The 23492-nt window shown below is 42.4% G+C and overlaps 2 protein-coding genes across 2 annotated transcripts in view; one reads left to right on the forward strand and one right to left on the reverse strand.

Moving 5' to 3' along the window:
* The window catches only part of ADK (adenosine kinase), a 293088-nt gene extending 288483 nt beyond the window's left edge, over positions 1-4605 (reverse strand). The window contains exon 1 of the mRNA XM_067000398.1: positions 4477-4605. Within this exon, the coding sequence (XP_066856499.1) occupies positions 4477-4532 (56 nt within the window). The 5' untranslated portion in view covers positions 4533-4605. The remainder of the gene's footprint in view (positions 1-4476) is intronic.
* A 172-nt stretch (positions 4606-4777) lies between these two features.
* AP3M1 (adaptor related protein complex 3 subunit mu 1) lies at positions 4778-21345 on the forward strand. The gene is made up of 9 exons (XM_048060045.2): positions 4778-4911; positions 12577-12852; positions 13566-13737; positions 15335-15472; positions 16879-16964; positions 17344-17477; positions 17884-18091; positions 18908-19052; positions 20295-21345. Exons 2-9 carry the CDS (start codon positions 12580-12582, stop codon positions 20393-20395), a joined length of 1257 nt encoding a protein of 418 aa, XP_047916002.1. The 5' UTR covers positions 4778-4911; positions 12577-12579; the 3' UTR covers positions 20396-21345.
* Positions 21346-23492: the final 2147 nt, after the last annotated feature.

The following is a 23492-nucleotide window of genomic DNA, read 5'->3' on the forward strand; positions in this document are numbered from 1 at the left end:
TGAGAAAACCTAGTGTTCACGTTATATCTTTGAGTTCAATTTACTTCTTTCAAGAAGATAAGGTTTTCTGACACATTGCCAGCAAACACTAATTAATGACCTTCAGATAGCAACACATTCCCTGCTTCTGAAACTGGTTTTGTGAAATACTCATGTACTTTGCCTGTGTAAGTAACTATTCCAATTCAATATCACAACCTTGAGTCACAAGCCAGAGCTTTGGTTCAAACATTTCCACTTCAAACAGACGTCAGCGACAGTAGAGGAAGCCAAGGTCTTGTTCTGCATAAAGTCCATTTTACACTATTACAATCGACACTATATTCAATTACTTCTCTGTCTCCTTTCCAGACATCTTCCATGTCTGTTTACAAGTAACATTAGTAGATCCAATTAGATGAGTAATTCTACACAAGCTGTTTCATTTGCTGAAAGAGAAGGAACTCTCAAAATCGGAAAAATTCACAGGAACTTCATGACTCATTATTAAATAGTCATATTTGCACTGGTTCCCCTCCCACATGTAATCATGCATGTAAGCACCTCTCAGGACAAGACTGGTCCTGCTGTCTTCAGTGAGGCAACACACTAAGTCGGAGGCATACGTTTTTGGAGGCTATTACGAAAGCCTAACTACCCCTGCTCATCAAAATGACCCTTCTGCCTGATGGGCTGCAGGTAACGTCAGCGAAAGAAGGACTAGACCCCTGCTGTGCTCGTGGTTCAGAGTACATATAGCCTTCCCGTGGCCTCCTCTTTCCTCAAGTCACACACTCCTTCCCAATAAAGCACAGGATTTCTTTAATTAAAAGAATGGAAACACCCTAACAAGCTTCTCCAACAGAAGAATGCAAAAGTGTAGAAACTGTATCCCATGACACATGCTTTGAGAAATCCTGCATGAGAAATCCATCAACAACTGGGGAAGACACGTGGCAATCCACACAGCGATCTGAGTTACAGATCAGCACAATGGAAGCAAGATCCTGAACCATTACAGTGAGATAGTCTCCATGCTGCAGGTCAGTCAGTTTTCGGATGTGTTTCTGTCAACACGACTTTGAAGGGAAGATTGCTGCTGCTACGTCTTAAATGAAGCAAAATTAGAAAAATACGTCCCAAGTGTCATCAAAAGGTTTTGTTTGTCTACTTTCTAAAGGGGTCTAAATATTCATTTGAAGAAAAAAAAAAATCCTTTGGTTTTATTCGTCTGGAAGCACACACAGCAAGGTGCTAGAGTCAGATCTTTCTTTGTACCAAGAGCCTATGAAGAGTACCAACGGAGGGAAAGTGACCTGCATTTCCATATCTGGGTAATTGAAAAGTGAAGAAATTACAAAGCAACGAAGACAGAAACTAAAAGGAATATAAATGGAGAGTGAGGTGGAAAAAAAAAAAAAGCCAGAGATAATGAGAGAGAAAAATGGTTTACTAAATTCTAACTGAAAGCTTTGTCACAGCTAATTTAAAATACTCAGAATCTTCTTTCATTTTTAGAAAGCTGATGAAAGAATAAGCTAAATTTAAACCCAGCTTATTAAGAAAATTAAAAATGCATGAAATTAGCAACATTTCTACATTTACTACTATCAAGCTGTCTAAAATTTACTGGAACGGCAATGACAAAGGACTGCTTTTGACAACAGTTACCCACAGAGTGTTTGATAATTTATTCTGAAAAGCAATAGATGTCTAATAGTAACAGAAAAAGAGGAATATTGTACTTTGTACTTCTGCTCAAATTTGTCAGATTCAATGCTTACATTGTCTTCATGTAGATAAATTGACTTGTCCAAACAGCCAGCTACGTCATGACTATTTAATCAATACAGCAGCTGCAGAACTGCCAGAAGGCCATCACATAACAGAGGGGACTTTACCATGGAGGATTTCACAACTGTTCATTTTTCTCTTCTGCAAGCATGCAGATTTCTATACAGAAATACACATATCAGCTCAAACGTTTCTACAGAGAATGTTCAAATTCTTCCATGACTGTGACGGTCCATTAACAGAAGAAGCCTGGTTGTAGTTTTCACAGACTTCCAAGATAAAACCAAACCAAATATAAAAGGACACAAATCCTTAGTAATTCTCCTTTATAGTAATACCTCATGTTTCTAGTAAGTTGATACTACTGCTCAGTGACAAACTGCTTGCAATTCTGCAAGCCTATTTTCTGTTCAACCAGTACAGTTGACACGCACAGTGATATTTTATTTCACACAGCAGAGATGTGGTCAGAAGTCTGAACCACGTAACACGCATTAATGGCCTTGCCTAAAGCCCGTTGGTTTTAGCAGGGATTTGCACCCATCAATAAAGACAATACAAAACCTGACACCCTGCAGATTAATGTCAGCACAATGCCCTGGTTGTGCTGGAAACGCTCGTTTGGGTCTTGAGCTCTGTGCTATGCTTGCTGGGTGGCAAAAGCCAACCATCCTACATTACCTTCAAAGAACTTCAGCTGAACCAGGTGAGCTCGGCCTACCATACGGGGCAGCTGTTTTTGTTTTACTTTGCCTGAAAGGACCAAAAGGCACTGAAAGGCCGTATCCATGAAACCTCCCTGATGCCACTTTAAGAGAGAAAGTGACAAATTAAAGATATAAGGGAGGGAAATGTTTATTGCTGATGACAATGAGTGAAATTTAACTTTTTAATGCCATTTTTGATATTAAAATAGATTTTGCAGTAGCCAGAGGAAAGATACGGGTTCATAAGATGGTAGAACAGTAAGGTGCGAGACCATCCTTGTTCGGTCCTTTGCACATGATCTTCTGAAGAGACTGTAGAGTCTAAAATGTAGGTGTTGAGAACAACAAATTCTCATCTAATTCTCTGTATAACAAATACGAAGTTGTTATCCCCCAATATTTTCAAGTGATTTTTTTTGTACTGCTTTTCTGATCTATAGGCTAACTGCTTTCAGCGCTACCAAGCATATGTAGCAGGGCTTCCACTAACAACCCAGCCTCATTACAAACACAGCAGAGTCAAGGGACCTCTGCCATTCAGACTGGTACCTTCTGTACTGGCTCTCAACAGGGGACAAGGTCCCACAGCAGTATGCAGCCAAACACGTTCTTGCAGCTATACCCAAACAAGAGCAGAGGTCTGCTAAATCTAGTTTGCCCACCTTACCCACTGATGAGTCCAGTCTGGGGCCTACAACACTCATCAACACTGTTTAATCACCAGCTGATTATGGCATTGCTCTTCTTATCAGATAGCACTGTAGTCTAGCTAACACTTCATACTGAACTAACCTGAAACAGATTTCAGAGTACTGAAGTTCTAAGAGCGTTATTTTTTTTGACCCATTGTGCACCTTGCAAAATTGTTATTTTTGTTTAATAGGTTGCTACAGAAGTATGTTACCATGGCTTTCCATTCCATTTTAAGCATCCTTTACATTTTTAACTCAATACTTCAACAACGTTCTCAAATTTTTGTATTTTTATGTTTGGGCTTGAGGCAGGTAAAACGCAGTTTCCTCTAATAAGGTTTATAAGCAGAAACATTGCAGTTCCCAGCTTCTTGTTCCTCCTTGCTTTGAAGCCCACAGAAATAGCTAATGCTTTTTAATTACAACTTTACATTGCTGCATGCCATTTATTTTCTTTCAGAGCTCAGTTACATTTTTCCTCTTCCATTATCTGCAACTGAGCTTGTTAACTATTATTAGACTTGAAAAGTCACTCAGCTGCCAGAGGAGCAAGTACCCTGACTTTGACAAATTTAATAGAATTAGTTCTTTGGGTACGGACATCAGCACAGAAAGGGATTGTTCTCATCTCAGTCCTGAAAAACATCTCTTTATGCTATATTTGAGCAAGTTATTAGTTACCATCAGGGCAATTTTTGGCGATTCAAGCCCTATGTCATTAATCTTCTTTGTATCCTGAACACTCGAAAGGAGATCAGATATCAGACAATTCTATCCGTGTCTAAATAATCCCGAGAAAACACACCAGAAACTGCACCAACAAAAGCTCCACTGTACCTCTCTGACCATGTTTCCTGCATTGAAAAACCTTACGTTTTTGTTAGGGCACTAAAAAAAATAAATAAACGAGCTGCTTCTGTGCAGGCCATCAGTCAGAAGAGCTCAGTCAGTGCAACCGCTGAGACAGCAGCGAGGAAGCGGAGCAAACGGCAGACACCTCGTTCCGGGCTGCCTCACTGTGAAAGCGCCCCCAGCGCTCCACGTGTCCTGCAGGAAACGTGCCCGGGGGCCGCGGGCGGCCAGCCCCGCGCCCCGAGGAGGCACAGACTGCCGGGGCCGGCCGCCGGAGCTCCCGAGGGCACCCATGCGGCGGCGGAGCTCGCTGGAGGGGCCCCGCGGTGCCCGAGACCCGCCGCCGCCCGGCCAAGCCGCGGGGAGCCCCGGGGCCACTCGACCCGACCCGACCCGGTGCCGCCGGGCCCCGGCCGCCCGCTGCCCGAGCCCGCCGTGCCCCCGCCCGATACCTGAGCTGCTTCGGCTCCAGCTTCAGCTTCTTGGCTTGCGGCTCCCCCGCTGCCATCTTCGCGGCTCGCTCGGCTCGGCCCGGCCCCGCCGAGCGAGGGGGGCGGAGGCGCGGGGAGAAGGCGCTCCGCCCGCCGCCCGGCCCCGCGCCCGGCGAGCCGCCGCCGCTCCGCCCGCCCGCTCCGAGCGCACGGGGGCGGCCCCGTCCCCCGCCCAAGGCCGAGGGGCGCCGCGGGGCCGGCGGCGGCCGCGGGGCCGCGGGGGAGGCGAGCAGGGGGAGGCCGGGCCGGGGCTCCACGGGGCCGCCGTCAGCCGCCGCGCGGAGCAGGCAGCGCCCCGGCCGCCCGCGCCTCCGCCGGGGGGCGGCCCCACACGCCGCCGGGCCTCGCCGCCATTTTGGCCGCTGCCCCAGGAGCGGGCCGCGCCGGGCCGGGGAGGTACGTGAGGGGCGGCGGGACGGGGGCGCCGCGCTGAGGGGCCGGGCGGGGCCGGGGGACCTGGGGCTGAGGGGAGGTGGGGAAGAAGGGCTGGTGGGCAGCGCTTAGCTGGGGAGCGGGACCTCTGAGGGTGCGCGTCTGTGTGTGTGTGTGTGTGTGTATAATTGGTTTTTGGGGAAGCACCAAAGTCAGTCAGTATTTAGCGGATGGCTCTGTACACGTGTCCAGCTGAAGCGGGACCGGTGTGGGGTACGCCCTGAAATGCAAGGCAGTGGTGAGGTGGCACCATGCACGGGGAGATGGTTAAGCCTAGTTGTTACGGGAAAAGGCTCAGGGCCTGCAGGAGGGAGGATGCAGGAACTACCTTTCCAGGCCATACCCAAAACCTGCTGCCAAGTCACGCTGGGATGGGGCAGGGGACAGGGTGGCTGCCTGAGCGGTGGCACCCAGGTCACCTGAATCTCCCTCCAGGATCATTGCTGCAAACCTGGCGGTGCTGATCATGCAGTACTTGCTTAATTAGCAAGGGTCCTCGTGAGTGTAGGCTTCTGTAATGTGCTCTGGAAATTAATCTGTTATCATCCATCGCTGCACTGCGCATCCTTTCTGCCCTGTTCAGTACATAGCAGGGCAACTGGAGGAGGCTGCAGCTTCTTTTCCTTTGTTTTAGGGATAACTTGCTTTGAAGTATGTGTTCACCGTTTTTTCAGCATGCCGAATGGTTCATAACCGTTAGGTGTTGATCTGACTGAGGGAACAACTTCAATAAATGTAGCTACAGTATAAACAACCAGGCAAAAAAAAATCATACCTGAATGATGAAAATTTGTGTTCATAGAAGGCAGACTGCAGTATGAGAGAGGAAGAGTTATTTTCCAGGAAAAGCACAAGCTAATTGAATTACTCATGCAAGAAATAAAATGATAGAAGCACTCTTGTACAAAAGGACTATGCCAACCATGAGACTGATTCAGCCAGCAGTTCCCAGCAGTTTTGACCTGCACATAGCTTCTCATGTATTTAAAAAAAAAAAAAAAAGCCTTAATGGTATATCACTAAATATCTGGGATTTAGTCTGTGGTATCTTGGGTGTTGCGTAACTCAAAAACCACAAGCAAACCCCGATTTGGAAGAAAATGAGACAAGAAGATTCTTTCCTGTCCACGTGCACATACCTGAACATTCCTCACTGATGGCAAATTAAACATGAAGACCCCTCCACTTCCACTAGTACTCAGTTTTGCTTTCCTTGTCCAGAAATGAGGTTTCCAGTTGTGCAAAACAGCTATGTACCAGTTAAGTCCCTAGTCACTCTTTCAAGCAGTAGTCTCCTTATGAGCAATTCTGCAGTAAGCAATCTTAGAAAAATTTTGTCATGAAAATTTCTGAAAGAGAAATTGGAGTTCATAAGGTAGAGAGGCTTGAACAGCAGGTGACAAGTGACAGCTGTAATAATGGGAAGAAACAAAATTAAACCTTTTTACAATGTAGTTTCTTCCTCTTGCTTTATTTACAGCCAACTTACTTCCTGTACAGCTTTACTGTATAGTAAACTTAGTTAATACACAGAAAACACGCGATATCTTTTTTATGCTTATTCAGTGTATGTGCATAAGAGGCTGCTCTTTAGCTGGAACTTCTTGGAAGATTCTTTAACGCTCAAAATTCTGGATCCTGATTTTAATCCGATACGATGGTAGAATTAAAGAGTACAGCTCTGTTCTCGTCTTGTGGAAGAGAAGGTAAATAAAAATGGGTATATGCCTTCTTTTACCGTTTGGACTTTGGACTAGTTGTGTCAGAGTACACGTATGTTAGTGAGAGCTGTCATTTACGGCAGGGCTGCAGTGGTGCTTCTTGGCTCAGGTCTAGTATTTCAGTAGTGCGTGGCTCTGTGGCCCTGTGCTGTCCTTTCGTGAACCTTGAGTGCCTCTTAAAATAGAGCCCATGAAAAAGAGTGGCATAAAGCTGGTGGCACCCTCACTGCAGCCTATCAGAGGTACCGGAGCAGGGAACTGGAAGAGCAAGTCAGAAAACATTTTCCCAAATAACTACTGAGATGAGGCTTTTGTGTCCTGTGATCGAATCCTGCTGCCTTGGCCATTCAAAGTTCTTGGTGGTTCTCGGGGCCCAACAATCCTATCAATCTGTTCCTGAAACTCCTGGTGACGAGATATTGACCTTACCATGGCAATTTGGTCCTCTCTATGTCTTTATTCACTAATGCTTTCAGAGAGTGAATTTCTTAAATGGTCCATTAGTAGTCCTAGATTCACCGATTTGGACATAAATTGTATTAGAAATGCTCCATCGTCATGTAAAAATGTAGTTTCAGCAATTAATTTTTAATATTATTTTTTTCTGGGAAACTTTATTGGGTTTTCGGCTTTTACAGTGAAACCTTCTGTTCCTGCAGATCTCAAATGGAACCACAATTATTCAGTATCTAATATTGTTTGATTATTCTGAATCTAATATTTTGTTGGCAAGAGATGGAACAAGCTTGCCAGCATTTAGAAGATTTATACTGAATTGTACAGAGGCGCCATGCAAATATAGTATTGGAAAGTTGCTCAGTCAGATGAAATGCTGCACAAATTGTTATGCAGGATGTGATTTTTTTGGTATAAATACAGAGGAAGTTGGAGAGGCTGTTCTGGACACTAAATACTGACTTAAGACAACGTCAGAGTATTCTCTGAGGACTGCTTCCTTTCACAGTCAGTTCCAGAAAGTCAGTAACAAGATTTTAAACAAGAGGGGAGATAAATAAATATACACTGAGTATCTGGGAAGCAAAGTGTTTCGTCTTTAATAGGGATGATTTTGCTTATGAGATGTACATCTAAGTGGTTATTGCACAGACACCAGCACTTGATGCTGTTAGGTGACAGCTGAATTGGTTCTGGGAGTTTTGCTTGAGTAATAAAGAAAAACACCAGGCAGCTCTTTAGAAGGGATGCAAATACATTTTCACCCTAATGTGTAGATGCCTTAAGCTGTGGGCATCTTATAAATGAGAAGATTAATGACAGCTTCGGTAGCAGCAGTAAGACACGCTACCAGCGATAGGAGCATTCCAAAAAATAAAAACATAAAACCTTGAAATTACAGACCGTTCTCATTTTAGTAAGATCTGAGGCTCACAACTACTGCTGTTGTAGCAGGGTTAGTCTGGCTAATTGTATGTTCAGAGCTGTCACATTGGCTGTCTTGTAAATGTCATTGAAGTTTTTGATAGGACTTCTCCTCGTTAGGTTTGCTATTTTAAGAGTCAGTGAATGGGGCTGGGGAGGAGGGAAGCAAAAGTTGTTTGGTTTTGCCACATCTATGGCACGTTTATGACATATCTTGAATTTATTGGAAAAAGCTAGCTTAAACTACCGACCAGCTGCTTGTGACAAAAATACTAACTTTGAAGTAGAAATAGAATCGTCTATTTGAGCTTATTTGTTTCTCCAGATTACTTTGAGCATTTGATTACTTTCCATTCTCTTAAGGGCTTGTTGCTAGAAGTTCATTTCCATAGATACATAGCAGAGGCTCAGGCAGTACACTCCCACTAATCCTTGTGTCCTTTGGAGCAGCTCTGCCAAATGCAGGGGACGTGGGAGCTCTGGAATATTTTCCAGTGATGGTTCCATATCAAGCCCTGTACAGTAACGCTCCAAAGGGCATTGCAGAGGTCAGCGACAAATCCCTCAGGTCCTGGTTTTCGGAGTTCTGGCTGTAATTCAGCTCAGTGTCGGGGAAAAGCAGCTGGCAACAGCATTTCTGCATTAGTTAAATTTTAGAGTACTTGGTTGTACACATACAGACAGTGTTTTTCCCATGATCACAGCCATTCCGGCTTTCCAATGAGCTCCACGTTTGTCTCGTAAGCCTGCTGTGATTTCGGTCCAGATGTTTCTGCCAAGAGATGGGGGAAAAAAAAGTGAAATTGCAAAATCCAGATTTAGTCAAAAGAAAAAGCACAGAGTTGGAAATAGCATATTTGAAGACATCTAAGTTAAAATACTTACTTCTTCTTTGAGGACTTCATATTCTGGTAGAGTGAAAATGACCCTATAGAGCCGTGAGGAATTTCCTAGGTCAGAGCCTTAACAAGGATGGGAGCGAGGGCTGCAAGAAGAAACCACAAAGCCTGTGCTGGGCTCCTTGTTGCTGCAGTGGCTGGAAGATCTCATGCAGTCAGGCAGTAGTATTGAAGGATATCAGCCTATTAAACGTTACCTTGAATGTCTTCCTCTGAACTAAAGATGCAAATAATAAACCACAAAGTCCTTCAGTCTGCTTCTTAGGTAGGCCTAGAAGCAGCGAGATGGGAAGCACGTCCTTTTGAGGGACATCCTTTATTTTACATAGGGTGTTTGTGTGCTGCCCTCTCGAAGTGGTATGTATATGTGTCCACTGCTGCAGAGGCACTCCCCTGGTTCTTAAATTCTGGTGGTGTGCTTTTACTGCTGTATTTTAAACCGATGGACTTTGATTCAAGACCTTTACCCTCAAAGTGTCCCAGCTCCTAAGCTTTGCTCTTTGCCCACTGGTATTTACTTGACCTAATGGTGTGAGGAATCTTACTGTTACTAGAGTGATTTCTTAAGTTTAGCTTTTCTAATCTTTTTTTCTTTGCAAATCTCAAGTTCTGACGGGGTAGAAGGACAAGGTTAGATAATGAGAAAAACTCAGGTATGTCTACACATCTTAAATGAAGTCTGGCAGCCAAAAAACAGAGTAGCTGGGAAATCTTCGGTATTGGAAGCACTGTAGGTAATTTTTGTTAAATCGTACCTTATAAATGATATTTTTGTAGTAGTACCAACTGCAAGGTAAACAACATCAAATCCACCTTTATCTGGCTGGTGCCAATCATTTGACAGCATGTGGAATAAATGAAATGGGTTAGTCTTGCGTTGCTCTACGAGCTGCTTTATTATGGTCAGCACTGGCAAAGAGCTGACCCGCTTACTGAGGGAGCAGGCTGTGTGCCCGTGGGTAGTGGGGTGCAGAACACGTATACAAGCTGCAAGGCTAGACCTACAATTTTCCAGAGCACTTCTAATTAAGTTTCTCATTAGCATACTGCTAAAGGCTGTGAAGGAGGAATGAGTATGTGAGGGGTTGTGAAGGGAACTCTTGCTCTAAAAGCAAAATCATTATGTATCATGAGACATCCTGTAACGCATACCAGAGGATAGGGAAGACAGCTAGGTGGGAATTTACTTCTCAGTTTCCACAGATGCTGTAAGGCCATAATCTGCCATGCACAGCCCCCTGGGTCAGTTTGCTTTTCCACTTCGCCCCAAGGCCGCACAAAGTCATGAACGCAGCTGGCGTCTGGGCATCTGGGGCCGATGAGTAAATAGGGGCAGGGGTCCAACGCCAATGCCCTCTGGCCGTGCAGGCCCTCCCTCCACAGCACATAGGGCACGGTCTGATACCATGAGTGGGATTTGTTGCCAGAGCTGTTGCCAGCAGCCACTTCTCGAGCTGGGAGCCGGCTGCAGGCAGAGCAGGGGCAGCGTGGCCGCGCGTAGGTGGCGATGATGTTGGCGTGCTGCACAGCTGTGCTCGTTGGAAATGCAGCGTAACAAAGCAGTGGCTTCTGACCTAGAACCAGTGTGAACATTTACAGCAGGACAACTGCTAGGGCTTGAAACCACTGCGGGATCCTTCTTGGGGGCAGTGTTAGCCACGCTGCAGATCGGCCCTGGGCTGAACGCCCCCAGTCAGCTTGGGGCGCACACACTGGGAATGGGGGTTTACGGCCAATAACAGATACACTATTGTATCCATATTAAAATGTACAGAGAACTATTCTAAGCTTTACAGCTGATCACCTTCATAGGTCTGGGCTGCCTTGGTGTGGAACAATACTGACATTCAGCGGTATGCTCAACACCGCTGTGCGACTATCCGGGAGTTTTTGGAGGGTTTTAATGTCCAGCGCTGGCTAAATTCAGAACATGTTTAGTTAAACTGGATTAAAGCATTGTGTCAAGGCTCCTTTGTGAGAACACTGTGCTCATGGTATTAAAATTGTCTGTCTGTTTGGTTTTTAGCAAACTAAATTAGAGATTAATTTGGTTCAGGAAGAGTACAACAGAAATATGCAATGGTGTCACTTTGTAGCTTTGTTTTCTTTCTCACTTTTAAGCGAATTGGCAATCACCAATTCCAAAGTAACTTCCCCCTATATGCTGCGTTGGCTTAATTGAATTTTTCAGTCCACATATTGACTATGGGTCTTTTTGTGTTTACCACTAAGGACAGCATGCTTTTGACAGGAGTTGCCTCGGATGCGGTGTGGTCCCAGCAGGCCCACTGATGCCTTGCTGTCATCTGCGCACTTCCTCTGCACCAGATGTAGCGCACTCTGGCAATGCAATAACTTGCATCAGGAAGCTGATTTGATCAGAATCTCCTTTTTCTGAGTCAATTTATGACCAGACCAGTTTCCTAATATAGGTAATTGCAGGGCCGCAGGCATGCTAGTATCGATACTTGGAAGTCAGCAGGGCTGAATAGCCAGTGGCAGCTTCTTCAACTGCAGAACGAGTTTATGCAAGATGCAAGTACCAGCTTAACTTCAGCTTGAGGAGCCTGTGTTTGGGTTAAATTTTGGTTGTTTTGTTTTCTAAGCCTGAATTTAAACTTGGACTTACTTTTCTCAGAGTATGGTTATGCTGCAGGTCAGCCAAAGCTTTATAGCTGCCTCATGCATAAGCTGAACCCTCATAGCATTTGTCTCTTGTACAGATGTGGAGAAAATAGTTGATTGACTTTGGTTTGAATCAATAACTCTGCTCACTTACTGTCACACTGGAAGTTGAGAAGTAGACTGGGAGTTAGTTTTTTTAAAAGGCAGATAAGCTGCTTTTCCCAAGAATAAAATGAAGGATCAGTGGCTGGGGTATATTATTTGTGAATCTTGAAAGATACAGGAAAAATCACAGTCACATTTCAGATCTGCAGCTAATGTCCCCTTTGTTTCATGAGTGAGTTAGTTTTTCGCTGTATTTTAGAGGCTGTTTTTTTCATCTGAAGCAGTTTTGTTAGGTAAAACAGTTAAACTTCTGTTTTTGTGTACTTTTAATGAATTCCAGTCCTTCATCCAATTGCAGCTTAGTGTAGATCATAAGCAAAAGACTAATTAGCTAGCAAATAAAAAACACTTTTCTTGTTCAGTAGCTAAAAGCTGACAAGCTAATGAGATTTCTCTTTAAGATACCACAGCACGCAGTTACACATGCAGATGTTATGCAAACTCCCCTGCCACTAGAAAAAATAGGAAACTTAAATCATAAAGTTACCCTTGCATGTTGTCATGCATGTTTGAGTGAGTGCCAACTCAGGATAGTCAGCTTTGCTTTAAGAAATAAATTACAAATGCCTCATAGGGATGAAAGTAGAAATCAGGGGTGCTGGCTTCTTGCTTACGTTGTGATATATGGTAGCAACTTAATCCACTGTGGATTATTTTGTGGCAGAGCATTCCTTAAATAAAGAAAATGTATTTTTTTTTTTAAAGAGAGCAGTATCTTAAATTCACACTGCATATTAGTAAACAATAGCCATAATAAGAAAGGGAATGTGGGAGAAGAAATAATGTTAATCCTCAATTCTTTTTGTTTATTTTAACTTCTTTGAATGTGTTTCCAACAGAAAATGATCCACAGCCTGTTTCTTATAAACTGTTCTGGTGATATATTCCTGGAGAAGCACTGGAAGAGTGTTGTGAGCCAGTCTGTGTGTGATTATTTCTTTGAAGCTCAGGAGAAAGCAATCGATGTCGAGAATGTGCCTCCTGTCATCTCAACGCCACATCACTACCTCATCAGCATCTATCGGGATAAAATCTTCTTTGTGTCTGTCATACAGACGGAAGTGCCACCGCTCTTTGTAATTGAATTTCTGCACCGAGTAGCAGATACTTTCCAGGTCTGTCACCATTATGTAATATTAAAATTGAAATAATTCCAAAGGAATTTTTGTATAAACGTCTTTTAAAGAAAGGTAATAAACTGTCCTGCCCATGACTTTCCCCTTTGCAGTTCTTAAGTCAATTGCTGGTTTATAGAGTACAAAGGAAAAGAGAATTATTTTGTGTGTTCATTTGACTTATAGAGACCCGCACGCAAGAACTAAAACCCAAATGCCAGTTTGTAAAAGGTGCCTTTTGTCTGTAGGCTTTCATACTGTTCACGTTATATAGATAAACTAGAAGGAGCATACAGTCATGGAGCAGTCAGGAAGGAAGGAAGAGATGTGAAATGAGAGTCAGTTTTCAACTTCTTTGACAGACACGGTAAATAAAGGAACCTCTCTGAAAACTGGTCATTGCCAAAAGGTAGTTTCCATATTTTACAGCAGTCTTCTAAATGAAGACGTGTTAATGTTCACAAATGGGAGAACCCTTAGGATATATATACATAGTAAACCAGATTACATTAATTTCACTGTTCACACTGTCTTTAATTCTAATTAGATGATAAATGTGACCTGAACAGATGATGCAGTCACAGTATAGAAGTAGCTTTTCAGCTTAGGCACTAAAGTTCCTTGAGATATTGGAGGGTAAGCTGAAAAAAAAAAAGGCAAAACATTTTAACAGGAATAAAAATCCTTCTCTTTGTAATCTCTGATTTGTTTAGGATTATTTTGGCGAATGTTCTGAGACTGCAATTAAGGACAATGTAGTTATTGTGTATGAACTTCTGGAAGAAATGTTAGACAATGGCTTTCCACTGGCAACAGAATCCAACATACTGAAGGAACTGATTAAGCCTCCCACAATTCTGCGCTCCGTTGTCAACTCCATCACAGGTATGAAAATAAACTTTCAGAGGTGACGGTCAGCTTAAAAGCAAAGCTCCATCATGCTTCATAGCTAAAAGATATCGTATTGGTGTGAGTGTGTAAGGTGAGGCCACTGTCAGTTGAGGCTGGTTGAGTAAAAGCAACTTCTTCCTTATTTGCAGTTTATGCGTGGACCCTTTGATATCCCCATGACACTGCTGGTCCAGCCACAGCTGCTGAAGTCCCTCAGGAATAGCAGTTCCCAGCTCAGACAGCACATACTGGAGACAGGTGGTCAGGGAGTGGTACAGAGCTAGCCCAAGCTTTGAATAACTGAGGGGCACTGGAGAAGGTTATATGTACTATAAGAAATGATTGTATAAAGGTATATAACAGCTATCTAATAAATCTTTGCTGGCTGGGAACAGACAGCCTGTCCTCGGCCCCCCGCCACCCTCAGCATGCATCACGCTCGGTGCTAGTTTCGGGCTGTTGTAAATGCACACGTCTTGCACTGACAGAGCCACGTGTCTGTCAGCTGAGCTGGTGGAATCTGCTGGTCTGGCAGACGGGAGCAAGGGAGGTAAGCCATGAGGTGTCACATGGGGTCGGAGATAACGTGAGATGTTTGCCCGTACATTGTGTTGGAGACAGGCAGTAGGTGTGCTGCAGGGCCACGCAGAGGCAGTGCTCAGAGGAGTTGGTCTTTTGGGGCAGGGGTAGCACACGAGGTTTAATTTTTTGATACGGTCTCATTGGTTTTAAATTGTGTGGCGTTTTTGTGTGTGTGGTTTTTTTTTCCTGAAAAATGATGGTAGCAGTTACTTTATAACCATGTAGCTCAGGAAGCCATCTTCTCACACTGGATGGTGGTAAGAGCTGGGAGTCGAGGGTGATGGCAAGGCAGGCAGGGGCAATGGCCTGACTGACAAGGAGCCAGGAAGTTGAGCCAACGAGTCAGGGCCAGATCAGAGCTGGAGATAATAATAGGGCCAGCTACAGGTCAGCGATCACCGGGTAAATCCGTCATGATGAGGCAAGTCAAGCTAGAAAGTTAAGGCTGTGGGCCAGGATCTGGATCAGCGGGGCACGTGGTCAGGCACAAATGTGGCTGTCACATCCCTCCTGGGTAGCTCAGGTGGGCACCAAGAGTGACAGCCTCACTTTAACAATAGTTAACAAAGTGAAGGGGGTGGAAGCCCTCCCTAAGGCTTCTTCCAGGTCTTTCTGCATAACTGCTCTTACCAGCAAATTGGTCATGAAGGCAGCCAGATGGAACATCAAGAAGACGGGAAAAGTGTGCTCAGAGCCTTTGCAGGGAGCTATAATATGTTCAGCTGTAGTGATGAAATCCTCTGGAGGATCTAGCCCCCTCATCTACTTCTACTCAACCCTGCTGCTGACCTGAGCTTTGTATTTTGCTGAGCACAGCATAAAATTTGGAAGCTCTAAGTCTGGATGCATCCATAAAGTTTTTTCATGTCACCTAACAAATGAAATTTTAGTGGTTTGGGTTTTAGTTTACAAAACTTGGGGGTCAAATCTTACTTTGATTCTTAATTGTGGTCATTGCAACATTCCGCTTGTAATTATTACTGATTTTGAGTTCTTTTCCATTTTTAAGGCAGTAGTAATGTGGGTGACACACTTCCCACTGGACAGCTGTCCAACATTCCTTGGCGCAGGGCAGGGGTAAAATACACAAACAATGAAGCCTACTTTGATGTTATTGAAGAAATTGATGCGATTATAGACAAATCAGGTAAGATGCCTTGCAAACTCATTTTTGTTTGTTGACTGTGTCTACATTTAACCATTAATGTTTAGAGACACAACAGTCCACTTTTTTTTTTGCATTTGTTTTCTATGCATGAATCTGTCATAAATAGAAATATATGACCAATTTAAAATGACATGCCCAAATGTATTCCTTTAGTTCACCTTCAAAGAGCAATATACTTAAAAAACATGCTGTACACCTACAAGAAATATTCTGTACTAAGATATTTTCTGATTGCATATTGTCTCCTGAGATACAAATGGAAAAAAATACTTCATTTAAAATGTGATGGCAAAACTATTCACAGATTCACAGATTCACAGATTTCTCTAGGTTGGAAGAGACCTCAAGATCATCGAGTCCAACCTCCGACCTAACACTAAGTACTCCACTAAACCATATCCCTAAGCTCTACATCTAAACGTCTTTTAAAGACCTCCAGGGATGGTGACTCCACCACCTCCCTGGGCAGCCCGTTCCAATGCTTAATAACCCTTTCGGTAAAGAAGTACTTCCTAACATCCAACCTAAAACTCCCCTGTCGCAACTATCTTCCCATAGTTCTTGCCAATAGTCTATCTCCTTGCTTGTGGGCACTCAAGTGAATGAGACAAAAGAAGTCATCAGCTTTCCTCCAATTGCAAGACAAAACTCATTCCAGGATTGCTGGAAAGTGTTGTTTTTCTTGTGTATAAACTGGAGTTTCTGCATATCTTCTAAAAGAACCTTTGCTTGTAGGACTAATTAGTCCAGAGTCCTGCTCATGCCTTTCTATCCTTATAGGGCACTTAAGAAAATGATCTTTTTCTGGGTACAGTGCTTAGTAGTCTTGGTTTTGTGTTTTCTTTTGGCTATAGATTTATTTAACGTCAAGGTGCATAGGTACTCCCCTTGTTAAACAGGCCATGTTTGTGAAAGCTAAAGCTGATGATGACAGCTTGTGCTTTATGGCACAAACTTGCTGTGTTTTGCTATTGACTGTTTTCATGTGCTTCAACTTCCCTGCACCTCTACAGACTTTCCCCTTTTTCTGGAGGCAGTAGACAGGGGTAGATAAAAGGAAGATTCAGAGTTTGCGTATTCTGAAATTTTTATTTGCACGTTGCTTGCAACCACTTCAAACATACCCACTAAAAGTTCTTTGTAACAGCTTGCAAAGGTATAATTAGCTGATTTGGAACAAGATGTTTGCTCTAGTTCCTGTATTTTAGCAAGCTGTCCAGGCCACAGGTAACTGGAATGACCTTTCCTATCTCTGCTTGGCACGTTCCTGAGTGTTGTGCAAATGTCATCTGTGCCCTCTAGCTGCACTTCAGGTTTGTTAGGCCCTTGATAATATGTTAAGTGAGGTGTCTTTTTTTCTTTTTTTTTTTTTTTCCCTTCCACAGGTTCCACAGTCTTTGCAGAAATCCAAGGTGTTATTGATTCGTGTATTAAGCTCTCAGGAATGCCAGATCTTTCTCTTTCTTTCATGGTAAGTTTAGCAGTGTGTTTGGCCATTTTAAGTGCTTAAGATGTATTTTTCTTAATGAACAGTTAAACAAATGTGAAAGCACAACTACTACTTGATATGTTAAACAGGAAAAATAATACATCAAGTTTTGAATTGTATTGCAAAGTTGCTGCACTGTTCAGTAGTTGGGATGGGTTTTGTCTGTACACAAAAATACACTCATGGGAACTGCTGTGTCGTGTCAGACCAGAAATGCATCTAGCTCAGTAATGCATCTCAGAAAATGGCTAGAAAAGATACTTACGAGTATAAAAAGCAGGAATTGTGTAGTAGTTCAGTAGTTAGTTCAAACTGCTGATATTTTATGAGATCCTACTTACCACTTTACCACTATTTACAGAATCCAAGGCTGCTGGATGATGTCAGCTTCCATCCATGTATTCGATTCAAACGCTGGGAGTCTGAAAGAGTCCTTTCGTTTATCCCTCCTGATGGGAATTTCAGACTGATCTCCTACCGTGTCAGTTCACAGAAGTACGTTTTGGTTTAGACATACTGGTTCTTTACATACTTAGATGGAAAGCATTAGATAACTGTAACTGCAGATTTCTCCTTGTTAAGGGGGGAATTTGCATTATTGCTAAAAAACACGCTCTCAGATTTTGTCTAATCTGGTGCTGTGTCCCCACTAAAACAAGAAAACAGTGTTTCAGCAAGCTGCTGATAGTGAGCAATCATTTTTTCAGTGGGATAAACCATGTGTGGTAATAATACAGGGCTGTTGATATCTGGTAATCAAGGTTGCTGCTAGATGCTTTGTGGCTAAGTTTCTGTGTAGACAGTGGCTAAGTTTCTGTGTAGACAGAGGATTCATATCTTCATAAAAAGAGTAAAGTAAAAAAGTCGAAATTGTCTTAATAATACTGTCTTCTCTTCTCAGCTTGGTGGCAATTCCTGTATATGTGAAGCATATGATCAGCTTTAAGGAGAACAGTTCTTCAGGAAGATTTGATGTTACCATTGGACCAAAACAGAACATGGGGAAAACAGTAGAAGGTGTCGTCATGACAGTTCACATGCCAAAAGCAGTACTTAACATGAACCTCACTGCTACGCAGGGCAGCTATACATTTGATCCAGTTACTAAGGTAAGGCCTAAGTTTTTATTTATTTAACTCGGGGGACATTAGAGCAAGTCCTACATATTGCAGAGTAGTAGAGCGCTGTTCCACACATGGCAAGAATCTTTGCCTTCCCCGTGTTTATGAATTAAAATCTTCTCTTAAAAGATTTACTTTTCCAGTCTTAGAGATGCACCAATTGTGATTTCTGGTTATTTCTGGTATTCCTGCCCCTGCACCTTCACTCCTGCAAATATTCTTCTTCAATGTATGCAGTAGTGTTTTGCTGGTGGTTTCAGCTGTAGTATATTCTCCAAGCTATGTTATTTAAAACATATTTAGCTGGACAGAATGCAGTAGAACTGAAAACAAAGAGCCAGAAAAATAGGTGGCAGAAAATCAGGAAAACCTCTTCCACAGAACTGCCTGAAGACACACAGGAAGGGAAACAGAGGGTCTGAAAGACTATCACAGGAGTTCTGCTTTCTTGCCTCTCAGCTGGGGTTTGAGACCTGAGTTTCCCAAAGCTTTCGAAGCTTTTTGGACCCCAGGAAATATTTCACTGAAATGTATTGAGCCAAGCCCGCCTGCTCTGAGCTTTCTGCTGCCCTTGAAATATCTCAGGCCACATCTGATTTGAATTCTAAGTGAAAGATCTCTAAGTAACATTTTGTTTTAAAAAGAACAGACCCTGATCTTTTAAGAATGAAAACACCAACATAATTCTCAGGGCTACCAGGCCGATTGCTGTACCCAGCCTGCAAACAAAGAGTATCATCTGGACCTGGCTTTATAGGTGGCATCCATAAAGGCTACTGCTGCCATTCTCTCTTTCCTGACAAGGTGTTAACATGGGACGTTGGCAAAATTACCCCTCAAAAGCTACCGAATCTGAAGGGCATAGTGAACCTGCAGTCTGGAGCCCCCAAGCCGGAAGAAAATCCAAGTTTAAATATCCAGTTTAAGATACAACAGCTTGCAATTTCAGGTAAGTGGGTGTTACAGGAAATCAATACTGATGGATAATTAGCAGTAGCAAACAGTTAATCTTTTCATTGAAGATGTTGGTCTGAAGTTAGTTTGGTTCTAACCCGACAGTTAACCTTGCCGCCAGACGCTCTCGTTGGGAATTATGAATCGCCAGTTTTGCTTGAGAAAGACTGTGAGAAATGTACAGAGGAAGTTGGTTTTTCTTTGTTGACTTGTGTGTTAAACAGAAGACAACTACTCATTTTAGTGCAGAGATGATTTAACATGCTGCTCTTGACTTGCTATAGCCTTGTACCACTAAAGCCCTTTATAGTGTTCAAAAAAAAATGTTGGTTTAAAAAAAAAAAAGCCCTTTTCCTTTCTGGAGCTGACTAGTTTTTCATCTTCAAACCAATCTGCAAGCAAAATCTTAATGAAATCTCTAGACTAAGGACCAAAAGTATATTTAAATGAAACAAGGCCTCAGCCTGTAAACACTTAAATACAAGTTGTCAAGCTGTAAAATGCTTCTGTGAGCAAGCTTTGCAGGACCAAGACCCTAACAGAGCAAAGCTTTACATTTGGATGGAAGGAGGATGGCTGAAACCAGTAGATGAGAAAGGACAGCAGCGCATGTAGTATCCTTCTAGGTAGTTACCAGGTTCTTTTGCTTCCTAGACTACTTTGAGTAAATAGGGGTTAGTCCTTGTATGAGAACAGAATCCCACACCTTGCTCTTAAACTTACAATCCACTAGCTTAAATATAGCAAACCAGTGGCTGGATGCCAAAGGCAGTAGACTTGTGGGAAAGCAGCAGCCAACCTGAAACTGTTAGGTAATTAATAGCTACTGCTGTTCCTTAATTATTAACGGAGGGATTACTGAAGTTATAATTTATAGTGAGAAGAATTCTAAAATTTGTCCTCTGCTTCATTGACATTATTGGGAACAAGAGGGTGGCATACATACGCATTAGAAGGTGCACTCATCTGTTCAACAGTTCATCCCTTGTAAGGAGGATGTGACCTCACTGAGTAAAACAAAAAAAAAATCCTTTCCCTCCCAGGGAAGCTATGATTAGGTGACAGGAATGGTCCCTTCTGCTGTTTTAAGCTGCATGAACTTGTGAAAGGGGTAGGAACGAAAACCAGCTTCCTAACTGATCTAAACTTGCTTGAAGAAAATAGGACTGTTAAACAGATGAAGGAGATTTCTAGTATTTTGCTTCTAACTTTATACTCTAATTTTTCTGTTTTTCAGGATTGAAAGTAAATCGCCTAGACATGTATGGAGAAAAATATAAGCCTTTTAAAGGTGTCAAATACATTACAAAAGCAGGAAAATTCCAGGTCAGGACATGAGAAGATGCTCTACTTCTAAGAGGAAATTCCCCTTGAAAAAATTCCCCTTGAAAAAATGACTGCTTAGTGACTTACGTTGCTATTAATTAGGTGCCGATTAATTAATAGACACTGATTAGTTTGGGAGAAAAGCATTTGTGCACAGCAGCTCTTAAAATGGAAGCATAACTTAGTTTTTCTTATTATGGCTTTAAAATAAGGTACCTTTTTTTCTAATACACCTTTACTTTTTTCTTTTTTTTTTAACTGAATTGTTGTGCTGGTGAATTGTTTGGTATAGGTGATCCACAAAACGTTAGAAACATACACTGCCAGATACCAAAGCCCAGAGGCCAAGCACATTATGAAGGCCAGACAGGCCCTTAGAAAAGTCTTGTAGTGGCACATTTTGCTGCTGTAGCTGCCTGCAAAGAAAGCTCAGCTGTTCTTACAGCCAGCTGCAAGCTGGCATTCCACAAAGCATCATGTAATCCCTTCAGAAATAGAGCAGCCGGGCAGGGGTCCCAGAAGGGCCTGGGATATAGCAAATGTCACTCCTGGGAAAGACCTTCTAATGAAGAAAAAATATTTTCCTTGCTGTTTACAAGAAATCGCCTTTCCTAAGAAGCGTTTGCCTTAATCAGCTTTCATTTGTGCCATCTGCAGATGAGCTGATAAAAATAACATTCTGCATTAATATGGGAGGTGATTGTTGCTTCAGTAATCTACTTTTTTTCCATTGAATCTCATCATCATTTTTTTTTAATAATACAGTTGCAGAGAGTACGATCTATTTTTTATGTGAAGCCTTTGCTTTGGTTTAGATGTTCCACTTGTTTGAAGTGGATGCCACCAGATTTGTGCCATGTGTATATTGGAGTGTAGCTTTTTAGATAGCACAATAGAAGTGTCAAGTGTATTTAAAGGTTGTGTGCTTTAATGTTATGAAATAAAGGGAACTCTACTGCAAACATGTTTTCTCTTGTAAAGTATTCACTATTGTAAACTATTCAAAATGCTCTTAGATAAGAGACATCTGATATACAATTAAACAAGTAATTGCTACCTCCTCACTGAACTTAATTGCTATGCAGGTATTCAAAGTTTATGAAGAGCATTCATGAGCATGGCAAGCTTTTTTTTTTTTTTTTTTTGGAATGTGGGATAACTGAAATGTCACCATCTAAACATTAAGGACAGGACAATGATGACGCTAAGCTGACAAAGCAACTTCTTACACACCAGCATAAACTTGCTATCTCTTTAAACCAGTATGTGCCCCAACATACCTGCCAGGGTTCAAACCATACGTTTGGGTAGTACGTAACAGGCTAAGAAACCCAAGTTTCAGAATTAATGAAGAGTGGGATACTGGAGAATATTTATTTCCTTAATTAATTTGGATTACAAATGGATAAGTATGTGCTAACTTGGTTTCAGATGAATAAATAGGAACTAAAGTAATACAGTAGCCAAATTTCATATTTTGAGACAAATTAAAAAAAATGAGGGGGAGCTCATCTTAAATACTGGTAGCAAGCCCGTAAGAAGAGAAACTTACACATTTTCTCTTAGAAACTTGGTCAAGATCAAACCTGACCACAGACATCTATTCTGAATTTCTGAAATCACAGACTATTACTGTAGCTACTTTTACTTTTTTTTGTACTGCTTTTACAAACTAGCACCTCTAAGAAAACCTTGCATTTGTATAAGCATGTCACTTCGATGTTAAAAGCCACCAGCCTTCTCCCCTATCCTTTTCAGTGGGTGGAACTTGTATCAGTTCATAGCTTATCCCACAGATCTGCTCCATGTTACAGTAAACTGCATCCTTAGGTTAAAGTAATTTTACTAAAAAAAATCTTGTTTTCAGATGTAACTGCTAGGTCCCAAGCTTCAGTCTGCATAGCAAGAACTGCTCTCTGCATTAGCAGCCTGCAAACGCTGCAAGATCTCCTCTCAGCACTGACACCATTACTGACAGAGATATATAATGCAGTATCAAAAAGGGCTAGCTTTAACACCAACACTTTGTCAGCATATTGCAGAACCAGCTGCACCAGCCTTGTGTAACTCAGCCACCAGGGAAGGATACACAAAGCTGCTGTCTCTGGAAGAGCTTCAATCCACACTTCACAGTACCGCACCAGAAGTCACCATCAACAGTTACACTTACCTGGGAGGAAAGGCGCCCTGAACATAAACGATGTTTTCCTCAGCAAAATGGTTTTCGTCGTGTGAGGCTAATGCTTTTTGCTGTGGGTGTGCTGACTCCTGCCATTTCGCCAAACACAGGAACATCAGCTGCACGGTTTGTAGTAGCGGGGACTGGGTTCATGCTCTCCCCACTAACAAACTGTACCAACACATGTATGACTAGCACAGCTTAAGGAACAGAAGGATGTCATTACTAAGGATTTTTTAGAGCCAGCTTTTGATATCCTGTGCTGACAAAGGTGACTGTCTCAGAAGTTGTCATCCTCCTTCAGCTGCGGAGAGAACTTTGTTAACAGCATGAAATCTGTAATTTATCTAGTATTACTAAATCCTAGGTGCCTTCTGCCACTGTTGGACTACGTTCAGTCCCACATCACCAAGAAATGTTGGTTCTGTGAGGTTACAGTGTTAATGTGTGAATGCTGGCAGAATTTTTTTTAAAACAGAAGCTTTATATAAATGGTGGCAAGAGGTTCTGTGACAGAAACAGGGCAGTAATTCCATGCAATTGCCTTTGCATTCATGTTTGCCAAGTAAAATTCAGATTCGATGAAGTGTTAGCCCGAACCACACTTCTTCCTTTACTGACAGGGTCGGGCAAATCCCATTTCAAGTTTTCAGAACCTTGGTTGGTGATTCTAGAATAGATGACCCATCAGGCCTCTGGAACAACTCCCATTTTCTCCCATTGGTTCTTTTGATTGCTAGTTTTACTGACAGTGAAGACAGTAACAACTGCTTTTAATCCTTTTTTAAAACTGCTCTTTTCTGTTTCAGTAACTGTACATTTTCTGTTCAAAAACATTGTTTTGCTTTAGCATTTCTGCCCTTCAAGAGCTGTTTGCCCTTTTTGCTGTTACAGTATTATCACTGTTCAGTTAATACTGACAAGCTGACA

This window comes from Anser cygnoides, chromosome 7 (genome assembly GCF_040182565.1).
Source record: "Anser cygnoides isolate HZ-2024a breed goose chromosome 7, Taihu_goose_T2T_genome, whole genome shotgun sequence".
NCBI lineage: Eukaryota > Metazoa > Chordata > Aves > Anseriformes > Anatidae > Anser > Anser cygnoides.